Source organism: Muscardinus avellanarius, assembly GCF_963383645.1.
Source record: "Muscardinus avellanarius genome assembly, chromosome: 3".
Lineage (NCBI taxonomy): Eukaryota > Metazoa > Chordata > Mammalia > Rodentia > Gliridae > Muscardinus > Muscardinus avellanarius.
The window spans coordinates 129,947,985-129,970,284 of record NC_137788.1 but is presented as its reverse complement, the minus strand read 5'-3'; the positions used below and the strand labels follow the sequence as shown (position 1 = coordinate 129,970,284).

The window sequence follows — 22,300 nt, the reverse complement described above, 5'->3', positions numbered from 1 at the left end:
TTTATTGGTGGTACTGGGGATAGAACCCAGGGGCCTTCTACCTCCAGGCTACACTCTCAGACCTATTTTATATTTTTTATTTGGAAACAGGGTCTCTTAAGCCAGAGATCCTCCTGTCTCAGCCTCCCAAGCACAGGGATTACAAGCATGTGCCACCACACCCGGCACCCTATTTTATTTTTGAAACAGGGTCTCACTTAAAAGTTGCTGGTGCTGGTCTCAAACCTGCAATCCTCCCGTCTCAGTCTCCCCAGAACTGGGTTTATAGGCATGTGCCACCATGCCCAATTTGTTAATTAGATTTCTTTCTTTTTTTTTTTTTTTTTTTTTTTTGCAGAACTGGGTATTGAACCCAGAAGCATTCTACTTCCAAGATATACCCCCAGCCCCATTTTTCATTTCTTAATTGGAAACAGAGTTTCACTAGAGTTTCTTTCATTTTTTTCTTTTTTGTGGTACTGAAGATGAAACCTAGGGACATTTTACCTACAAGCTACCCCCACCCTGCCCTACTTTTATTCTTTATTTTGAAACAGGGTCTTACTGAGTCGTAAAAGGCCTCACTAAGTAGCTGAGGCTGTCCACAAACCGCAATCTTCTGTCTCAGCCTCTCAAATGCTGGGATTACAAGCCCGCACCACCATGCCTGGCTTCTCACCAGGGTCCTGAAAGCCTAAGTTGCTGAGGCTGGCTTTGAACCTGTGATCCTCCTGTCTCAGCCTCCCAAGAACTGGAATTACAAGCGTGTGCCGCCATGCCGCCATGCTTATTAATTAGATATCTAATAACTTCAGCCCTTACAGTAAACACAGAAAGATCAGTTGTCTAGAGATTACAGTCATTTGACCTTGTGTCAGGTAGTGGTTTACTTGATCAATAAATGAGAAAGGAAAGCAAGGCTCCTTGACAACATTACCATCCACACTGGTAGATGCAGCTATGCCCTCTTTTAGAAGGTCTGAATAAAGTCAGGCGTGGTGGCACACGCTTGTAATCCCAGCACTTGGGAGGCTGAGACCAGAGGATCATGGTTTGCGACCAGCCTCAGCTACTTAGTGAGCCCTCTGCAATTCAGTGAGACCCTGTTTCAAAATAAAGAATAAAGAATAAGCCAGGCATGGTGGTACATGCTTGTAATCCCAGCATTCAGGAGGCTGAGACCAGAGGATCACGGTTCATGGACAGCCTCAGCTACTTAGTGAGGCCCTCTACAACTCAGTGAGCCCCTACTTCAAAATAAAGAATAAAAAATAGGGCATGGAATGTAGCTCAGAGGTCAAATGCCCCTGGGTTCCATCCCCAAACCCGCAAAAAAAAAAAAAAAAAAAAAAAAAAAGAATAAAAAATAGGGCATGGGGTATAGCTTGGAGGTTGAATGCCCCTGGGCTCCATCCCCAGACCCACAATAAATAAATAAATAAATAAATAAATAAATAAATAAATAAATAACTCTAATAATACAAAAAAAAAAACACCCCACAATGCATTAAGTTGTACTAAGCTACTAATGACTGGGAATACTCTAAAACTGAAAAGCCTATACCAATATAAGGTGTTTTATAATTTTTAATTCTAGACTGAAGGAAAAAAAAAACAACGCAAGTAAAGGGCTGGGAATATAGCTAAGGGGTAGAATGTTTGCCTAGAATGCATGAGGCCCTAGGTTCAGTGTTCAATCCCTAGCAAAACACACACACACACACACACACACACACACACACACACACACACACACACACACACACAGAAAGGTGGAAAGATGACACTGAAAAGAAAGGCAAAAGGTCCACAGAAGGCTAGTACAGGCTCAAGGGTGTAAGGGGGTGAAGGGCTCTGTGCACTGACAGTTTGGTGTAGGTTTAGATTAGATACTTAGATACTCTGGGCAGAACTAAGGATAGAAATTAAAATTCATACCAAAATGCATGCACTGTACTCAGACACATAAGTAATCAAAGGAGGCAACCCATTAAAGAGAAAATCAAAGAAATCTAGCCAGGCACAGTGGTATACACTTGTAATCCCAATACTTGAAAGGCTGAGGCAGGAGTATCACAAGTTTGAGGCCAGCCTCAGCAACTTAGTGACACCCTGTTTCAAAATTAAAAAAAAAAAAGAAGGATTATGGGGATGTAACTCAGAGGTAGAATGCCCCTAGATTCCATCCCAAATACCAAATTAAATCAAAGAAATCTAGAAGGATAATAACTGTTGCTAAAATCTGTGAGGAAAGGATAGACAGAGATGGCTATGAAAAGTAAAGAAAAATAGAAGGTATTAATAGCAAATATGAAAGGAAAGGATAGGGATGTGGCTCCGTGGCATAGCATTTGCTGACAAGCTTAAAGTCCTGGGTTCAAATGCCCTAGCAGTGTAATAAATAAATAAATAAATAAATAAGGAGGAAAGCATCAAATAAGTATGAAGATTTACCTGAAATACATTTTCTTTTCTTCTTTATCTTTTTTCATTTATTTATTTATTTATTTATTTATTTATTCATTCATTCATTCATTCATTCAGTACTGGGGATTGAACCCAGGGCATTCTACCTTCGAGCTGCACCCCCAGCCCTATTTTTTATTCTTTATTTTGAAGTAGGGTCTCACTGAGTTGCAGAGGGCCTAAGTAGCTGAGGTTGTCCGCGCACCGCGATCCTCCAGTCTCAGCCTCCTGAATATTTTATTCTTTATTTTGAAACAGGGTCTCACTGAGTTGCAAAGGGCCTCACTAAGTAGCTGAGGCTGTCTGTGAACCGTGATCCTCCTGTCTCAGCCTCCCGAATGCTGGGATTAGAAACGTGTTCGTTCTCTCCCCCTCCCCTCTCTTTGGTAGTACTGAGGGGTTGAACCCGGAAACTCTCTACCACTGAGCTACACATCTTGAGGTTTTTAGTTTTTTCTTTTTCTTTGTGGCAGTGGAAACTGAACCCAGGGCCTCATACATGCCAGGCAAGCACTCTACCACTGAGCTTCATTCTCACTTCTATTCATTTTTATTTTGAGGCAGTATCTCCATAAGCTGCCAAGTTGCTATCCTCCTACCTCTGCTTCCTGAGTTGCCAGGATTATAGTCCTATAGAAAAGACCTGGCTTGAAGCACATTTTCTCTTTCTCTTGTGTTTGGAGGGGATGGGTGCTAGAGACTGAACCCAGGGACATTCTGCTCTACTTTGGAACTTCATCTCCAGTCCTTTTTTGTTCGTTGTTTTGTTTTTGGTAGGGGGGATTGAACCCAAGGTCATTCTGTTAGCACTACACCCTAGCCCTACTTTATTTTTGTGATATTGGGGATTGAACCCAGAGGCATTCTACCTCTGAGCTACATGCTCAGCCTATTTTATATATTATTTTGAAACAAGGTCTCACTCAACTGTAGAGGGCTTACTATATCGCTGAGGTTGGATATGAACCTGTACTCCTCCTGTCTCAGCGACCCAAGTACTGGAGTTATAGCTGTGAGCCACCACAACGGGCTTTGTTTTTTATTTTGAAAAAGGGTCTAAATTGATGAGCGCTTTACCAGATTGCTGAGGCTGGCCTTGAACCTGTGACCTTTTTGTCTCAGCCTACCCCAAGCCTTTTTATTTTTAATTTTGAAACAGGGTCTTGCTAAGTAATCACAGATAGCCTCAAACCTACAATCCTTCTGTCTCAGCTTCCCAAATACTGAGATTACAGGCATGTGCCACTGTGTCTGGCTTTGAAGCCCTCCCTTCATTCCTTCCTCCCTCCCTCTCCTTCCATTTTCTGATACTGGGGATCGAATCTTGGGGTGTCCTACTTTGAATTACACTCTCAGTCTTTTTTGAGTATGTGTGGTGCTGGGGATGTAATCCAGATGCCTTATACCTTTGAGCTACACCCCCAGCCCTATTTTTTATTTAAAAACAAGGTCTTAGCAGGGCATTGTGGTACATGCCTATAATCCCAGTGCTTGGGAGGTTGGGACAAGAGGATTATAGGTTCAAGGACAGCCTTATCAAGTAGTGAGACTAATCAACCTAGCAAGACACTATTTCAAAATAAAACTTAAAGCTGGACATGGTGGCATACGCTTGTAATCCCCGCCATTTGGAAGGCTGAGACAAAAGAATCGTGGTTTGTGGACAGCGTTAGCTACTTAGTGAGGCTCTTTGCAACTCAGTGAGAACTGGTTTCAAAATAAAGAATAAAAAATAGGGCTTGGGGTGTAATTAAGGAGGTAGAATGCCCCTGGGTTCCATTCACAGTATATAAAATACACACACACACACACACACACACACACACACACACACACTAGCTGGGCATGGTGCTGTATGCTTTTAATTCCAGCATTTGGGAACCTGAGACAGGAGGATCACGGTTTCAGACAACCTCAGCTACTTAGTGAGGCCGTTTGCAACTTAGTGAGACCATGTTTCAAAATAAAGAATAAAGAAAATAGGGCTAGGTGTGTAGCTCGGAGGTGAAATGCCCCTGGGTTCCATCCCTAGTAATAAAAATAAATAAATACAAATAAATAAATAAAAATTAAAAATAAGGCCGGGCATGGTGGCGCATGCTTGTAATCCCAGCATTTGGGAGGCTGAGACCGGAGGATTGCAGTTCGCAGACAGCCTCAGCTACTTAGTGAGGCCCTCTGCAACTCAGTGAGACCCGGTTTCAAATTAAAGAATAAAAAATAGGGCAGGGGCTGTAGCTTGGAGGTCGAATGCCCCTGGGTTCCATCACCAGACCCAGAAAAACAATTAAAAATAGGACTGTGGGTATAGCTCAGAGGTAGACTGGGTTCAACCTCCAGCACCACGAGCCGGGAGTGGTGGTGCACGCTTGTAATCCCCATGCTTGGGAGGCTGAGACAGGAGGATAACACAGGTTGGAAGCCAGCCTCAGCTACTTAATGAGGCTCTCAGCAACCTAGTAAGACCCTGTTTCCAAATAAAATATAAAAAAGGTCTGGGAATATAGCTCGGAGGTAGAAAGCCTCTGGGTTCCACCCCCAGTACCACCAAAAAAGAAAAAAAAAAAAAAAACCTCCAGCACCACAAAAGAGAAAAAAAAAAAAAAGAAGAAAGAAAGAGAAAGAAAAGAGAAAGAAAGAAAAAGGAAAGAGAGAAAGAGAAAGAGAGCAGAATCTCACCAAGTTACTAAGGCTGGCTTTGAACCTTGCAATCCTACTGTCTCAACCTCCTGAGTACTGGGATTACAAGCATGCACCACCTCACATGACTTGGAAGAACATTTTAAGCACAGTGGTGGATGTTTTATTGTCTAACATATCTGTTCAAAGAACAAGAAAACCAAAATGTTAGGTAAGACCTTTTATCATTCAAGAATAGACTTCTTTTTTTTTTTTTACATTTTTATTTGGAAACAGGGTCTCCTAAGCCAGTGCGCGCGCGGCTGGCTTCGAACCTGCGCGATCCTCCTGTCTCTGCCTCCCAAGCACGGGGATTACAAGCGTGCGCCACCACGCCCGGCAAGAATAGACTTCTTCATTTCGGATTTCTGCCAGTGTGAAGTGTGAGATCAAACATAAAGACCCTACATTTCTGGAAAGTTTTTTTGCCCTATTAAGCTGAACCCCTTTGGCCGGCCAGCCTCAGCAACTTAGTGAGGCCCTCTGTAACTTAGTAAGACCCTGCTTCAAAAAAAAAAATAGACCCTGGTATGGTGGCACATTCCAAGTTCTTGGGAGACTGAGACAGGAGAATTGTAGGTTCAAGGCCAGCCTTAGCAACCTCTACAATTTAGTGAGACTGTTTCAAAATAAAATAATAAGCCTGTAAGCTGGGCACGGTGGCGCACGCTTGTAATTTCATCGCACAGGTTCAAAGCCAGCCTCAGCTACTTAGTGAGGCTCTCAACAACTTAATGAGACCCTGTTTCCCAATAAAATATAAAATAGGTTTGGGAACATAGCCTGGAGGTAGGAAGCTTCTGGGTTCCACCTCCAGTACCCCCCCCACACACACACACATACAATAAGCCTGTAATCTCAGTACTTGAGAGGTTGAGACAGGAGGATCGCAGGTTCAAGGATGGCCTCAGCATGCAATGAGACTCTTACCAAGCCAGCAAGACCGTTTCCAAATAAGATATAAAATCGGGATGGGAGTGTAGCTTGAAGGTAGAATGCCTCTGAGTTTAATCCAGAGGGGATTAAAACACACACACACACACACACACACACACACACACACACACACAGTAAATAAAATGTAATAAAATAATAAAATAGGACTGGGAATGTAGCTCAGAGGTAGAACATCCCTGGGTTCCATCCCCAGCACCACAAAATAAAATAAAATAAAATAAAATAAAATAAAATATGCTGGGCATGGTGGCGCACACTTGTAATCCTTGCGCTTGGGAGGCTGAGAACAGGAGGATCGCACAGGTTCAAAGCCATCCTCAGCTACTTAGTGAGGCTCTCAGCAACTTAGTGAGACCCTGTTTCCAAATAAAATGTAAAATAAGTCTGGAAGTATAGCCTGGAGGTAGAAAGCCTCTGGGTTCTACCCCCAGTACCACATAAAAAAGTAAAATAAAATAAAATAAAATAAGATACAGCTGGGGATATAACTCAGAGGTAGGAAAAAACACTACAAAAAATCCTTTGGCGCCCTCTACTGGTCAAAAATATACTTTGTTATATTAGTGAAAAAAAGTGTATGTATACTTATACATTACACACACACACACACACACACACACACACACACACACACACACACACACACACACACACACACACACACTCTGGCACTGTCCAGGTCATCAGAACTCAAAAACACCTATGTAGTATGGATTCATTGGCTGGGACCAAATGCTCCAGAATACGCTTTAACAGATCCTACCACAACCCAGACCCTGCAAAGCCAGCCATAGTGGCGCACACTTGTAATTCCAGTACTTGGGAGGCTGAGATAGGAGGAGCGCAGGCCCTCCGCAATTTAGTGAGACCCTGTTTCAAAATCAAAATAAAAACAGGGCTGAGCATGGCTCAGAGGTAGAATGCCCCTGGGTTCTATCCCTAGTACTGCAAAAAATAAAAATAAAATAAAAATAAAATCATGAGATGATTGTGGATTTGTTTCCTCTCCAAAAGAAGCAAAGTTTCAGTAAAAGGTGAAGGTCTTAGACTCTAGCTGGGTTGTGGCCACAACTTTCTATGCAGAAAAGTATATCAACCATACTCCTACATCAGAAACCAGAGCAACATTATAAATAAAATAGGGCTGGGGGTGTAGCTCAGAGATAGAATGCCCCTGAGTACCAAACATGAGTACAAAAAAAAATTAAATTTAAAATAAATGAATAAAAAGCCTCATCTTTCCCAAATGTGGTAGTACATGCCTCTAATACCAGCTACTTTAGAGGCTGAAGGCAGGAGGATCACAAACTCAAGCCTAGCAGCCTAAGCAACTCAGAGAAACAAAGCAAAATCGAAAGGGCAAGAGGATGTAATTCAGTACCAGAATGCTTGTCTACCATGTTCAAGGCCCTGGGTTTAGTCCCACTATAACCTCCCCCCCCAAAAAAAGGATATTCTTTTTCTTCATATGTCTAAATATAGTTTCAGGCACTTATTATCTCCATGATATCCCATACAGGAAGAGCTAAGATTGAGCTATGATAGCAAACCAAGCATCTGCCCAGGAGTATTCTTTACTTACCTGCTCCTTAAATTCCTTCTGGGACAAGCAATCAATTAGATCCACGCAGCCCAGAAGACAACCTGATGGATAGTCACTAGGAAATTCCACATCTGAATCAAGAAAAACAAAAGAATTAGAGAAGTTTCTTTTTTTTTTTTTTTAACTCTGGAACTCAGTAATTGATTTTTTTTTCCCCCCTGGGTCTGGGGATGGAGCCCAGGGGCATTCGACCTCTGAGCTACACCCCCTGCCCTCTTTTTTAAATTATTTATTATGAAACCGGGTCTCACTGAGTTGCAGAGGGCCTCACTAAGTAGCTGAGGCTGTCTGTGAACCGAGATCCTCCAGAATGCTGGGATTACAAGCGTGTGCCACCACGCCCAGCTCAGTAATCGATTTTGAATTCTGAATGAATAACATCTTTCATTATTAATTTGTAGACATAAGGAAAACAATGAGGTTTCTTTTTTAGGCACAACTGTTCGTATTTTAGTAAAAATCTGAGCTGGGCATGCCTGTAATCTCAATACTTGGGAGACTAAAACAGGAAGGCTACAGGTAGGAATGCAGCAACTTAGAGAGACTCTAAGCAATGTAGTGAGACTTGGTTACCAAATAAAAAATAAGAGCCAGGCATGGTGGCACACACCTGTAATCTGAATACTTGGAAGGCTAAGATAGGAGAATCAGAGGTTTGTGCCCAGCCTCAACTGCTAGGGCCTTTGCAAATTAGTAAGACCCTATTTAAAATTAAAAAATTAGAAATAAAAAAAGCTAGATGTGATGGTGCATGAATGTAATAATCCCAGTAACTTGGGAGGCTAAGATAGGAGGATTGCAGGTTTACGACCAGCCTCAGCTACTTAGTGAGGCTCTATTTCAAAATAAAGAATAATAAAAAAAAAAAAAAAAAAAAAAAAAAGGACTGGGGATGCAGCTCAGAGGTAGAATACCCCTGGGTTCCATAAGCAGTACTAAAAAAAAAAAAAAAAATTGAGCTGGAGATGTTGTTCAGAGGTAGAATACTCCTGGGTTCAATCCCCATCACCACATACAAATACAAAAATAAAATAAAATAAATTTGGTCTGGGAGTATAGCTCCGAGATAGGATGTCCCTAGGTTCAATCCCAAGTACCATTAAAAAAAGAAAAAGAAGCCGGGCGTGGTGGCACATGCTTGTAATCCCAGCATTCGGGAGGCTGAGACCTGGAGGATCGCGGTTCGCGGACAGCCTCAGCTACTTAGTGAGGCCCTCTACAACTCAGTGAGACCCTGTTTCAAAATAAAGAATAAAAAATAGGGCAGGGGGTGTAGCTCGGAGGTCAAATGTTGCTGGGTTCCATCCCCAGACCCGCAAAAAAAAAAATAAATAAATAAATAAAATAAAATAAAATAAAAAAGAAAAAGAAAAAACAAAAACAAAAACAGCCGGGCGTGGTAGCGCACACTTATAACCCCAGCATTTGGGAGGCTGAGACAAGAGGATCACACAGGTTCGAAGCCAGCCTCAGCTACTTAGTGAGGCCCTTTGCTACTCAGTGAGACACTGTTTCAAAAAATAAAGAATAAAAATAAATTGTACTGGGGGTGTCACTCGGAGATAGAATGCCTCTGGGTTCCATCCCCAGTACTGCAAAAATAAATAAAAGAACAAAAACTGATGTGTGGATGGCTTAGTCGATTAGCCACATGCTAAACTAGAAAATTTTTTCCTTTAAAAAACTATTAATCTAGTCGGGCGTGGTGGCGCATGCTTGTAATCCCTGTGCTTGGGAGGCATAGACAAGAGGATCTCGCAGGTTCAAAGCCAGCCTTGCTGGCTTAAGAGACCCTGTTTCCAAATAAAATATAAAATAGGTCTGGGAGTGTAGCCCGCAGGTAGAAAGGTTCCATCCCCAGTACCACCAATCAACCAACCAACCAACCAACCAACCAACCAACCAACAAAAACAAAAACAAAAACAAAACTATTAATCTAAGTCAGGTGTGGTGGCGCACACTTCTAATCCCAGAATTTGGGAGGCTGAGCCAGGATGATCACAGTTCGCGAACAGCCTCAGCTACTTAGTGAGGCCCTCTGCAACTCAGTGAGACCCTGTTTCAAAATAAAGAATAAAAAATAGGGCTGGGGGTGTAATTTAGGAGGTAAAATTCCCCTGGGTTCCATCCCCAATACTACAAACAAAACAAAACAGAATTAATAATCTACTGGGTGAGGTGGACCATCCTGTAATCCCAGTACTTGGGAGGCTAAGACAAATGGATCACAGGTTTGAGGTCGGCTTCAGCAATTTAGTAAGGCCCTCAACAATTTAGTGAGACCCTGATTCAAATTTAAAAATAAAAGACAGGCATGGTGGCCCACATCTGTAATCCCAGTATTTAGGAGGCTAAAACAGGAAGATTGCAAGTTTGAGGATAACCTGAGGAGGTAGTGAGACTCTCATCAACCTAGAGAGATCCTGTTTCAAAATAAAATAAAATAGGGCTAGGGATGTAAGTCTGAGATAGAATGCCACTGTATACAGTCCTTAGTCCATACACACAAAAGAGAGAAAGAGAGAGAGAGAGGAAGAGAGAGAGAGAAAAGAAAACTATTAAACCAGATGTGGTGGTTCATGCTTGTAATCCCAGTACTTGGGAGGTTGAGACAGGAAGATCACAAGTTTGTAGCTAGCCTCAGCAATTTAGCAAGGCCCTTCACAATTTAGTAAGACCCAGCTTCAAAATTAAAAAAAAAAAATTATATTGGGGGTATAGCTAAGAGGTATAATGCCCCTGGGTTCAATCCCCAGCACCACCAAAAACAAACAAACAAAAAGGGTTAGGGCACCGGGCATGGTGGCCCGGTTTGTAACTATGCTAACCCTAATCCTAGTACTTGGGAGGCTGAGCAGGAGGATTGTAGGTCTGCAGCCAGCCTCAGCTATTTAGTGAGACCATCTGCAACTCAGTGAGACCTTGTTTCAAAATAAAGGATAAAAATAAGACTGGGGATGTAGCTCAGAGGTAGAATACCTCTGCTTTCCATCCTCAGTACCTCAAGAAAAACAAAAAAAGGGCTGGGGTATAGCTTAGTAGTAGAATGCATCTGGGTAAATCCCTAGTACCAAAAAACTATTAACCTCATACCATCAAAGGTCAAGGACCTCCAAGTTTATTATTCCAAACAAACTGACTCTATTATAGCTATACTCAATTAAATCAGATTAGAGTTTGGTGGTTATGGATTTTGGAAACAAAGGTAGCTATAGACAACAAGAAAAAAAAACATAAAAATGGGATTTAAAAGAACAGAGTGACTGTCAGAACACAAATTTAAAACAAGACAGTCGTATCAGTCAAAACAATTTTTTGTGTGTGTGCTGAGGATTGAGCTCAGGATCTCAAACATACTAGGCAGGTACTCTACCAGAAGCTATATCCCCAGTCTGAGAAACGTGTTTTTAAGAAAGCATGTGTAGCAAGCCAGGCCTGGTGGTACACACTTGTAATTCCGGTACTTGGGAGACTGAGACAGTAGGAGCAAAGGTTCAAAGCCTGCCTCAACAGGTTAGGAAGGCTCTCAGCAACTTGAAAACCCTGTTTCCAAATAAAATATAAAATAGGTCTGGGGATGTAGCCTAGAGGTAGACAGCCTCAGCAACTCAGCAAGGCTCTCAGGGTTAGCGAGACCCTGTTTCCAAATAAAAATCAAATAGGGCTTGGGGTATAGCCCAGAGATGTAGAAGGCCCTTGGGTTTCATCCCCAGTACCAGGAAGGAAGGAAGGAAGGAAGGAAGATAGATAGATGAGCAGGCAAGCACGCACAATTATTTTCTTTTTAGAACCCAAGGATGCTCTACCACTGAGTTATATCTCACCCTCAGGTTTGTTTTTTGTTTTTTTTTTTTTTTTTTTTGGCGGTATTGGGGATGGAACCCAGAATCTACCTCTGAGCTACACCCCCAGCCCTATTTTTTATTCTTTATTTTGAAACAGGGTCTCACTGAGTTGCAAAGGGCCTTGCTAAGTAGCTGAGGCTGGCCATGAACCACAATCCTCCTGTCTCAGCCTCCCAAATGCTGGGATTACAAGCGTGTGCCACCATGCCTGGCACTGATTGATTGATTCATTCATTCATTCATTCATTTATTGTGGTACTGGGGATTGAATCCAAGCACATTTTATCTCCAAGCTATACCCCCATTCCTATGTGTGTGTGTGTGTGTGTGTGTGTGTGTGTGTCTGTGTTACTAGAAATGGAACCCAGAGGCATTCTACCTCTGAACTACATTCCAGCCCTATTTTATATTCTTTATTTCAAAACAGGGTCTTACTAAATTGCGGAGGGGCTCACTAAGTAGCTGAGGCTGGCCAAGAATGCTCAAACCTCCTGTCTCAGCCTCCCAAGTTCTGGGACTATAGGTGTGTGCCATCATGGCAAGGTTTCCTTTTTATTTTGAAACAGGATCTCACTAATTTGCACAGGCCAGCCTCACACTTGCAATCCTCCTGCCTTAGCTTCCAAAATCACTGGGATTTTAGGAGTATACTACCATGCCCAGTGGAAGCTTGTACTTTTGACTCCTAGCGATTGCTTACACTTGGTTTCTTTTCTTTCCTGTATTAGACCTCTGAGTTACATCTCCAACCCTATTTTATTTTTTATTTGGAAACTGAGTTTTGTTAAGTTGCTGACAGCCTTGCTAAGTTGCTGAGACTGGCTTCAAACCTATAATTCTCCTGTTCAGCCTACCAAGTACTGGGATTACAAGTTTATACCACCATACAAGGTTAAATTTAGTTACTTAGCCAGGCGTGGTGGTGCACACTTGTAATCCCCGCGCTTGGGAGGCAGAGACAGGAGGATCGCGCTGGTTCGAAGCCAGCCACACTGGCTTAAGAGACCCTCTTTCCAAATAAAAATATAAAAATAGGTCTGGGAGTATAACCTGGAGGTAGAAGGGCTTCCAGGAACCCCAGTACCACCAAAAAAAAAAAAAAGAAAAAAGAAATTTAGTTACTTAAAAATTTTTATTTTAGGCTGGGGATAGTAGTGCACGCTTGTAATCCCAGCATTCGGGAGGCTGAGACTGAAGGATCGCGGTTCACGGACAGCCTCAGCTACTTAATGAGTCCCTCTGCAAATCAGTGAGACCCAGTTTCAAAATAAAAGAATAAAAAATAGGGCAGGGGGCCTGGCGTGGTGGCGCACGCTTGTAATCCCCGCGCTTGGGAGGCTGAGACAGGAGGATCGTGCAGGTTCGAAGCCAGCTTCAGCTGGTTTAAGAGACCCTGTCTCCAAATAAAATATAAAATAGGTCTGGGATTATAGCCTGGAGGAAGAAGGCCCCTGGGTTCCATTCCCAGTACCACCAAAAAAAAAAAATAGGGTAGGGGGTACAGCTTGGAGATCAAATGCTCCTGCGTTCCATCCTCAGACCCGTAAACAAACAAACAAACAAACAAAACCCACAAAAAACAAAAATAACCCTTTTATCTTTCTTTTTTTCTTTTTCAGGTCTGGGGATGGAACCCAGGGGCATTCAACCTTCGAGCTACACCCCATTCCCTATTTTTTCATTCTTTATTTTGAAAAAGGGTCTAAGTTGTGGAGGGCCTCACTAAGTAGCTGAGGCTATCTATGAACTGTGATCCTCTGGTCTCACCCTCCTGAATGCTGAGATTACAAGTGTGCACCACCATGCCCAGCTTTATCTTTTCATTTTACTATCAAAAGAACTATGAACTGGGTAAGAGGAAGACTTAACCAGCCTTTAATTCTCTGGTCTCAGGGTCCCAAGTACAGGGATTATAAGTGTGAGCTACCTTGCCAGGCTTAATAAACTGATTTCTTTTTTCTCTGTGATACTGGGAATTGAACCCAGGGGGATTATATGCCTGAGCTACACCCTCAACCCTATTTTTGTTTTTTATTTGAAACAGGGTCTTACTAAGCTGCAGAAGGCCTCACTAGGTAGCTGAGGCTGGCCATGAACTTGTGATTCTCCTGTCTTAGACTCTGAAATACTGGGATTACAGGCATATGCCACCACATCCAGCTAAAAACTGATATTTTTATTTGTACTTTTTTTGTGTGTGTGTGTGGTACTGGAATAGAATCCAGGGGCTTTTATCTCTAGGATATACCCCAAGACCTATTTTATATTTTGTTTGGAAATAAGGTCTCACTAAGTTGCTGAGAGTATCATTAAGCAGCTGAGGCTGGATTCAAACCTGCGTAATCCTCCTGTCTCAGCCTCTCAAGTGCTGGGATTACAAGTGTGCTCCACACGGCCGGCCTTATTTGTACTTTTTTTGATATTTTTACTTGCTCCGAATATCTGTCTCTATGATTTCCCATTAAACAAACAAATACAAGGTGTCAAAGCCCCAAGAAAAAGCCACAGGAAGGACAGACGATGAATGTCAATGACTCCTCTCTGCAAAATAAGACTGAAAGGAGAATTATAAGGCTGTACCTTTCCCACGAAGAAGACGATATGTAGCCTGGAGTTCAGAGACTTCTTGAGGGGAGGGTTTTTTGCCTGTGGCTGCTATCCAAAGTCGTCCTCTGTGGGGGGTGTACCACGATCTGCCCTCCACCCTGAACAAACACAAGTTTAGTGGGAAGGACCTAAATTTTAGTTTCCTGGAAGATTCTGTAATATATAATAAATCATACAGCAAATTCTCTAGGTGAATCAAGAACTCTACAGAAGATCTTACTGAGAGAGACTCTTTCACGAAAAACATTGATCTCATGATACCTCTCTCCTGAGGATGAAGCCTGTTCTCTCATTTCACTTAGTATATCAGAGCAAAGGCGATTCATCGCTCTCAACTCCTAGATACTTGTCATTTGATTCCTGTAACTTAGACCAGGAACTCTTGCTACTCTTGAAACTTCTATAATCCAAAATCTGTATTTTTAAAACATTCAAGTTGTTCTACAGATATAGAAAATATGTTCTCTTTGAGTTGAAGGCTTTCTTGACAAAAAACTTCTAACCTACACAAACTTCCCAAAACTGGTACTTCTAGAATTACTAAAAGGGCCGGGCATGGTAACACATGCTTGTAATCCTAGCTAGCATTTGGGAGGCTAAGAGAGGAGGATTGCAGTTCACAGACAGCCTCAGCTACTTAGTGAGGTTCTTTGCAACTCAGTGGGGCTCTGTTTCAAACTAAAGAATAAAAGTCGAGCATGATGGCCCACACTTGTAATCCCAGCATTTGGAGGCTGAGACAGGAGGATCTGGGTTCATGGACAACCTCAGCTACTTAGTGAGGCCTTCTGCAACTTAGTGAGACCCTGTTTCAAAAATAAAGAATTAAGCTGGGCGTGGTGGCACACGCTTGTAATCCCAGCATTTGGGAGGCTGAGACCAGAGGATCACGGTTTGCAGACTGCCTCAGCTACTTAGTGAGGCCCTCGGCAACTCAGTGAGACCGTTTCAAAATAAAGAATAAAAAAAAAAAAATTGGGCAGGGGGTGTAGCTTGGAGGTTGAATGCCTCTGGGTTCCATCCCCAGACCTGGGGGAAAAAAAAAAAAAAAGAATTAAAACTAGAGCTGGGGGTATAGTTTGGAGGTAGAATGTTCCTGGGTTCCATCCCCAGAACAGAAAGAAAGAAAGAAAGAAAGAAAGAAAGAAAGAAAGAAAGAAAGAAAGAAGATAGGGCTAGGGGGTATCCGGGCATGGTGGTGTATGCTTGTAATCCCAGCATTTGGTAGGCTGAGAGAGGAGGATCCGGGTTCGTGGACAGCTTTAGCTACTTTGTGAGGCCCTTTGCAATACAGTGAGACCCTGTTTCAAAAAAATAAGAATAAAAAATAGGGCTGGAGTCAGGTGTGGTGGCGCACACTTTTAATACTAGCATTCGGGAGGTTGAGACTAGAGGATCACGGTTCATGGACAAGCCTCAGTTACTTAGGCCCTCTGCAACTTAGTGAGACCCTGTTTGAAAAATAAAGAATAAAAAATTAGGGCAGGGGGTGTAGCTCAGTGGTCGAATGCCCCTGGTTTACATCCCTAGACCTGCAAAAAAAAAAAAAAAAAAAAAAAAAAGGCTGGAAGTGTAGCTCAGAGATAGAATGCCCATGGGCTCTATCCTCAGTTATGGGGGTCGGGGGGATTACTACAAGGAAATTTTTTATGGTAATGGAGATGGAACCCACTAGTGTTCTATCTCTGAACTACACCCCCAGCCCTATTTTATATTTATGGTACTGAGGGTGAAACCCAGGGGCTTTACCTCCGGGCTATACTCCCAGACATATTTTTTTTTTTTGCGGGTCTGGGGATGGAACCCAGGTGCATTTGACCTCCAAGCTAAGCCCCCTGCCCTATTTTTTACTCTTTATTTTGAAACCGAACCGGGTCTCACTGAGTTGCAGAGGGCCTCACTAAGTAGCTGAGGCTGTCCACAAACCGTGATCCTCTGGTCTCAGCCTCCTGAATGCTGGGATTACAAGCATGGGCCATCATGCCCGGCTTCTGAAATACTTTTTATTTTTTATTTTTTTTGGTGGTACTGGGGTGGAACCCAGGGACCTTTTACCTCTGGGCTACACTGCCAGACCTATTTTTTTATATTTTATTTGGAAAAAGGGTCTCTTAAGCCAGCTGAGGCTGGCTTCGAATCTGCGCGATCCTCCTAGCTCAGCCTCCCAAGTGCGGGGATTACAAGTGTGTGCCACCATGCCAGGCCTAAAATACTTTTAATAAAAAAAAAAGAAAAAAAGAAAAAATTTAAGTAAGTGAGGAAAATAAAAGAAATTAAGTAAATGAAAATAATTTTAAGTAAATTAAAAAAGGATTTAATAAAAGTGTTTTTTTAATATTTTATTTGGAAACAGGGTCTCACTAAATTGCTGAGAGCCTCACTAAGTAGCTGAGGCTGGCTTTTAACCCGTGTGATCTTCCTGTCTCAGCCTCCAAAGTGCTGGGATAACAAGCATGCACCACCACGCCAGCTAAAATGTTTTTTTTTTTTTTTTTTTTTTTGGTGGTACTGAGAGTGTAACCCAGAGGCTTTCTACCTCCGGGCTATACTCCCAGACCTATTTATTTATTTATTTATTTATTTATTTATTTATTTATTATTTAGAAACAGGGTCTCACTAAGTTGCTGAAAGCCTCACTAAGTAGCTGAGGCTGGCTTCAAACCTGTGCGATCCTCCTGTCTCAGCCTCCCAAGCACGGGGATTACAAGCGTGCGCCACCACGTCCGGCTAAAATGTTTATTTATTTTATTTATTTATTTTTTTTGGTGGTACTGGGGTTCCTGGAAGCCCTTCTACCTCCGGGCTACACTCCCAGACCTATTTTTACATTTTTATTTGGAAACAGGGTCTCTTAAGTCAGCGCGCACGGCTGGCTTCGAACCTGCGCGATCCTCCTGTCTCTGCCTCCCAAGCGCGGGGATTACAAGCATGCGCCACCTTATTTTTTAAATTGCAACAACGTCCATATACATTTTCTCATTCTTTCTTCTTTTTTTTTTTCTTCAGTAATAGGGATTGAGCCCAGGGGCATTCTACCTCCAAGCGACATCCCTACCCCTATTTTTTATTCTTTATTTTGAAACAGGGTCTCACTAAGTTGCAGAAGGCCTCACTAAGTAGCTGAGGTTAGCCACAAACCTGTGATCCTCCTTTCTTAGCCGCACAAGTACTGGGATTACAAGTATGCACCACCACACCTAGGTATACATATTCTTTATATAGGGTTATATTCTATATGGATCATTAAACAATTTGTTGAACAGTCTAAAAGAATCTTGTAGTAGAATAACATAAAACATTCAAGAGAATTTTTTTTTTGGTACTGGAGATTGAACTCAGAGCCATTCTACCTCCAAGCTATACCCAGCCCAATTTTTTTTTCTTATTTGGAAACAGGGTCTAACTAGGTTGCTGAGAATCTCATTAAATTGCCAAGGCTTGCTTTGAACCTGTGATTTTTCTATCTCAGGCTCCCAGGTTACAAGTGTGCACCATCATGCTGGCTTCAAGACAATTTAATTACTTTGCTAATAACCAAAGACCGCAAAATATGTTTCTCTTCACCTCCCATCAAATGAAATAAAATACTTTGATAATATAACCCTCTTCTCTCATCCTTATAATGAGAACAGTGGTTTTTTGTATTCTTAGTTTTCTAATACAAATAAATCAATTAGAAGACATCCAGGTACACAGTAGGTACCCATTATGGGTAACAGATCAATTTATATCTTCTCTCTAGACCAAGTAACCTGAAAAGTTATTGGAAAAATGGTCCCTCACATGTGGCAGAAACACCCACTTAATTTCTGTCGTAGTGATCATGGGATGGATGCTTTTCCTCCTATTCTTTCCAGTGAGAAGATCTCTATAACAGAGACCCAAAATGAGATTAGAGAAATGTAAACATTCTAATTCCCTTTGCAGAAGGCAAGCTGTTTGCTTTCTACTTTGCAAAACGAAGACATCCAAATTGCAGAGAACTGAGTAAGAACAGACATCTGAGGCTCTGCTGTCCTGGAGCAGAAGCAGAGTCACATGCACTTGTTCTAACGGCACTGCACACATGGAGAATGAAGCAATTAGGAGCCAAAACAAGAAAGCCCGACCTCCCATAGGGGAAAACAAGTGCAGTGCACCTTCATAAATAAGGGCAATGGCAGCTAATCGTGAGAAGACTGAAATAGAAATGACTATCCTAAATGCTAATACTTTTTCTTTCTGGGAAATAGAAAAATGACTGAAAACTGCAGGGAAGAGTGGAAAGAACACTTTGAAAACATAAATTCTAGTCTCATCTCTGCCATTAACTAGCTTTGTAATTCAGGGCAATATAATTTGCCTTTGCCTGCCTTAGTGTCCTCATTACCCAGACTGTAAGAATACTGGCCTAATCTATTTCAGAGTTTCTGCTTTGAAATGTAAAAGTCTACTTAAATAAAAGGCATTTTAGCCAGGCACAATGATACATGCTTATAATCCCAGAACTTGGAAGTCTAAGACAAGAAGATCATAGGTTCAAGCCCAGCCACAGGGACTCAGTCAGACTCACAACAACCTAATAGGACCTTGTTTAAAAATAAAAAGGGTAGCCGGGTATGGTGGTGCACATTTGTAATCCCCGCGCTTGGGAGGCAGAGACAGGAGGATCGCGCAGGTACGAAGCCAGCCTCGCGCGCTGGCTTAGGAGACCCTGTTTCCAAATAAAATATAAAATAGGTCTGGGAGTGTAGCCCGGAGGTAGAAGGGTTCCATCCCCAGTACCACCAAAATAAATAAATAAATAAAAATAAATAAAAATAAAAAGGGTGCTGGGCATGGTGGTTCACACTTGTAATCCCAGCATTTGGGAGGCTGAGACAGGAGGATCCGTGTTTGTGAACAGCCTCAGCTACTTAGTGAGGCCCTTTGCAACTTAGTGAGACCCTGTTTCAAAATAAAGAATAAAAAATAGGGCTGGGGGTGTAGCTTGGAGGTAGAATGCCCCTAGGTTCTATCCCCAATACTGCAAATGAAAAAAAAAAAAAATGGGAAGGCTAGGGGTGTAGCTCAGGTAGAATGCTCCTGGGTTCAATCCCAATACTAAAAAATAAATGAATGAATGAATAAATAAATAAAATTTACTGTTATGAGTTAGCACTTTGCCAGGCACATAAAATTCTAATAGATAAAATAAGAAAGAAAAATGAGCATACTGTAATAGTAAGCAAAAGAAAAACTGAAAAATACATATATCATGATCTTACTCTATTACAATTTGCATAAAAAAGAACAGAAATAAGAACTCCAAAATGCAAACAATAGCTGTTGCTAGGTGGTAGGATTATAGCTTATCTTTATGTTTCTAGTTAGTTTCCTGCATTTTTCTGATTTTTTACGTATAAGATTTTAAGAAATGAACTAAACCAGGCACTATATTCCCAGTACTTAAGAGGTTGAGACAGGAGGATCACAGGTCCAAGATCAGCCTCAGCAATTTAGGGAGACCTGTTTCAAATTTTTTTAAAAAGGGGTGGAAGCCGTGTGGTGGAAGCTTGTAATCTTAGTATTCGGGAGGCTGAGACAGGAGAATCGTGGTTTGCAGACAGCCTCAGCTACTTAGGGAGGCCCTCTGCAACTCAGTGAGACCCTGTTTCAAAATAAAGAATAAATAGGGTTGGTGTAGCTCAGAGGTAGAATGCCCCTGAGTTCCAGTCCCAGTATGACAAAAAAAAAAAAAAAAAAAAAAAAAAAAAAAAAAAAAAAAGGCTGGAGAGTATAGCTCAAAAGTAGAATGTCCCTACGTTCAATCTAATCCCCAAAAATCAAAAAGGAAAAAAACAACTAAGAAACATAAGAAACCATAAAATAGATATACCTAATAGCTATGATTCAGCCCCATAATACTTCTAGCTGTCCCTCACTACTTCCTCTCGTGTGTGTGTGTGTGTGTGTGTGTGTGTGTGTGTGTGTGTGTGTAGAGGGAGACGGTGCTGGGGACTGGCTCAAAGGCATTCTACCTTGAAGCTACACCTCCAACATGATTTTATTTCTTATCTGGAAACAGGGTCTCACTAGGCTGATGAGAATCTCGCTACTTGCTGAGGTTGTCTTTGAACCTGAGATCCTCCTGTCTCAGCCTCCTATATACTGGTATTAGAAGCCTGTACCACTGACTTCCTCTACTTTTTTTTTTTTTCATTACTGAAAATGGAACCCAGGGGCATGCTACATCTGAGCTACACCTCCAGCCCTATATTTTTTCTTTTTCCTTGAGGAACTGGGGATGGAACCCAAGGGAATTCTACCTCCAAGCTACACTCCAAGCCCTATTTTTTATTCTTTATTTTGAAACAGGGTCTCACTGAGCTGCAAAGTGCCTCACTAAGTGGTAGCTGAGGCTCTGAGGCTGTCTTCGAACCAAGATCCTCCTGTATCAGCCTCCCAAATGCTGGGATTACAAGCATGCACCACCACACCCAGATTTTTCTACTTTTTTGTGTGTGTGAGTGGTACTGGGGGTGGAACCCAGGGGCTTTTCTACCTCTGGGCTATAATTCAAGACCTATTTTATATTTTTATTTTGAAACACGGTCTCGGTAAGTTGCTGAGAGCCTCACTAAGTAGCTGAGGCTGGCTCCGAACCTGTGTGATCCTCCTGTCTCAGCCTCCCAAGCGCTGGATTACAAGTGTGCACCACCACACCTGGCTCTTCTACATTTTGCAGAAAAGAAATTTATGGTAAAATAAGTTTCTTAATATGGTTAGTCAGCCTCAGCAATTTAGTGAGACCCTGGTTTTTTTTTTGTTTTTGTTTTTGCGGTACTGGAGGTGGAACCCAGGGTCATTCTACCTCTGAGTTATACGCCCAGCCCTATTTTTTTATTCTCTATTTTGAAATAGGGTTTCACTAAGTTGCAGAGAGCCTAAGTAGCTGAGGCTGTCTTTGAACTTGAGCAATCCTTCTGTCTCAATTTACTAAGTAGTGGGATTTACATGCATGCACTACCTCGCCCGGGTTTTCTTTTCTTTTTTTTGCAGTACTGAGGATTAAACCTAGGGCCTTTCTACCTCCTGATCTATACCTCCAGCCCTATTTTATTTTATTTTATTTTATTTTATTTTTTGCAGAACTGGGGATTGAATCCAGGGGCATTCTACCTTTGATCTATACCTTAAGCCCTACTTTATTTATTTATTTATTATTATTATTTTTATTTATTTTTTATTTTTGGTGGTACTGGGGTGGAAGCCAGAGGCTTTCTACCTCTGGGCTATACTCCCAGATCTTTTTTATATTTTATTTGGAAACAGGGTCTCACTAAGTTGCTGAAAGCCTCACTAAGTAGCTGAGGCTGGCTTCAAACCCGTGTGATCCTCCTGTCTCAGTCTCCCAAGCGCGGGGATTACAAGCGTGCGTCACCACACCCGGCATTTATTTATTTTTTGTGTGTGTGGTACTGGAGGTGGAACCCAGGGGCTTTATACCTCCAGGCTATACTCACAGACCTTTTTTATACTTTATCTAGAAACACTGTCTCACTAAGTTGCTGAGAGCCTAACTCCGTAGCTGAAGCTGGCTTCAAACCTGTGCGATCCTCCTGTCTCTGCCTCCCAAGCGCAGGGATTACAAGTGTGCGCCACCACGCCCGGCTAGTCTTTATTTTGAAACAGGGTCTCACTAAATTGTGAAGGCCTCACTAAGTAGCTGAAGCTGGCTAAGAACCCTCAATCCTCCTGTCTCAGCTTCCCAAGTACTGGGATTACAAGTGTGTGCCACCATGCCTGGATTATTTTTTATTTTTAAATTTTTATTTCAAATACTGAGGATGGAAGCCAGGCGTATTCTACCTCTGAGCTACACTCCCAGCCCTATTTGTGTGTGTGTGTGTGTGTGTGTGTGTGTGTGTGTGTGTGTGTGTGTGTGTGGTGCTGGGGATGGAACCCAGGGGCATTCTATCTCCGAGCTACACCACTAACCTTATTTTATATTCTTTATTTTGAAACAGAACTTCACTAATTTGCAGAATGCCTCACTAAGAAGCTGGGGCTGGTCATGAATTGCAATTCTCCTGTCTCGGCCTCCCAAATGCTGGGAATACAAGTGTGTGCCACCATGCCCAAGTCCCAGCCCTATATTTTATTCTTTATTTTGAAACAGGATCTCACTAAGTTGCAAAAGG

General features: G+C 42.1%; 1 protein-coding gene across 2 annotated transcripts in view; it reads right to left on the bottom strand.

Moving 5' to 3' along the window:
* Positions 1-22,300, bottom strand: part of TRIP4 (thyroid hormone receptor interactor 4) — a gene marked incomplete at both ends in the record, with an annotated part of 91,424 nt that overhangs the window by 26,377 nt on the left and 42,747 nt on the right. For both annotated transcript variants that reach the window (XM_080690662.1, XM_080690663.1), the window contains 2 exons: positions 7,664-7,755; positions 14,111-14,235. In XM_080690662.1, the coding sequence (XP_080546788.1) occupies positions 7,664-7,755; positions 14,111-14,235 (217 nt within the window). The remainder of the gene's footprint in view (positions 1-7,663; positions 7,756-14,110; positions 14,236-22,300) is intronic.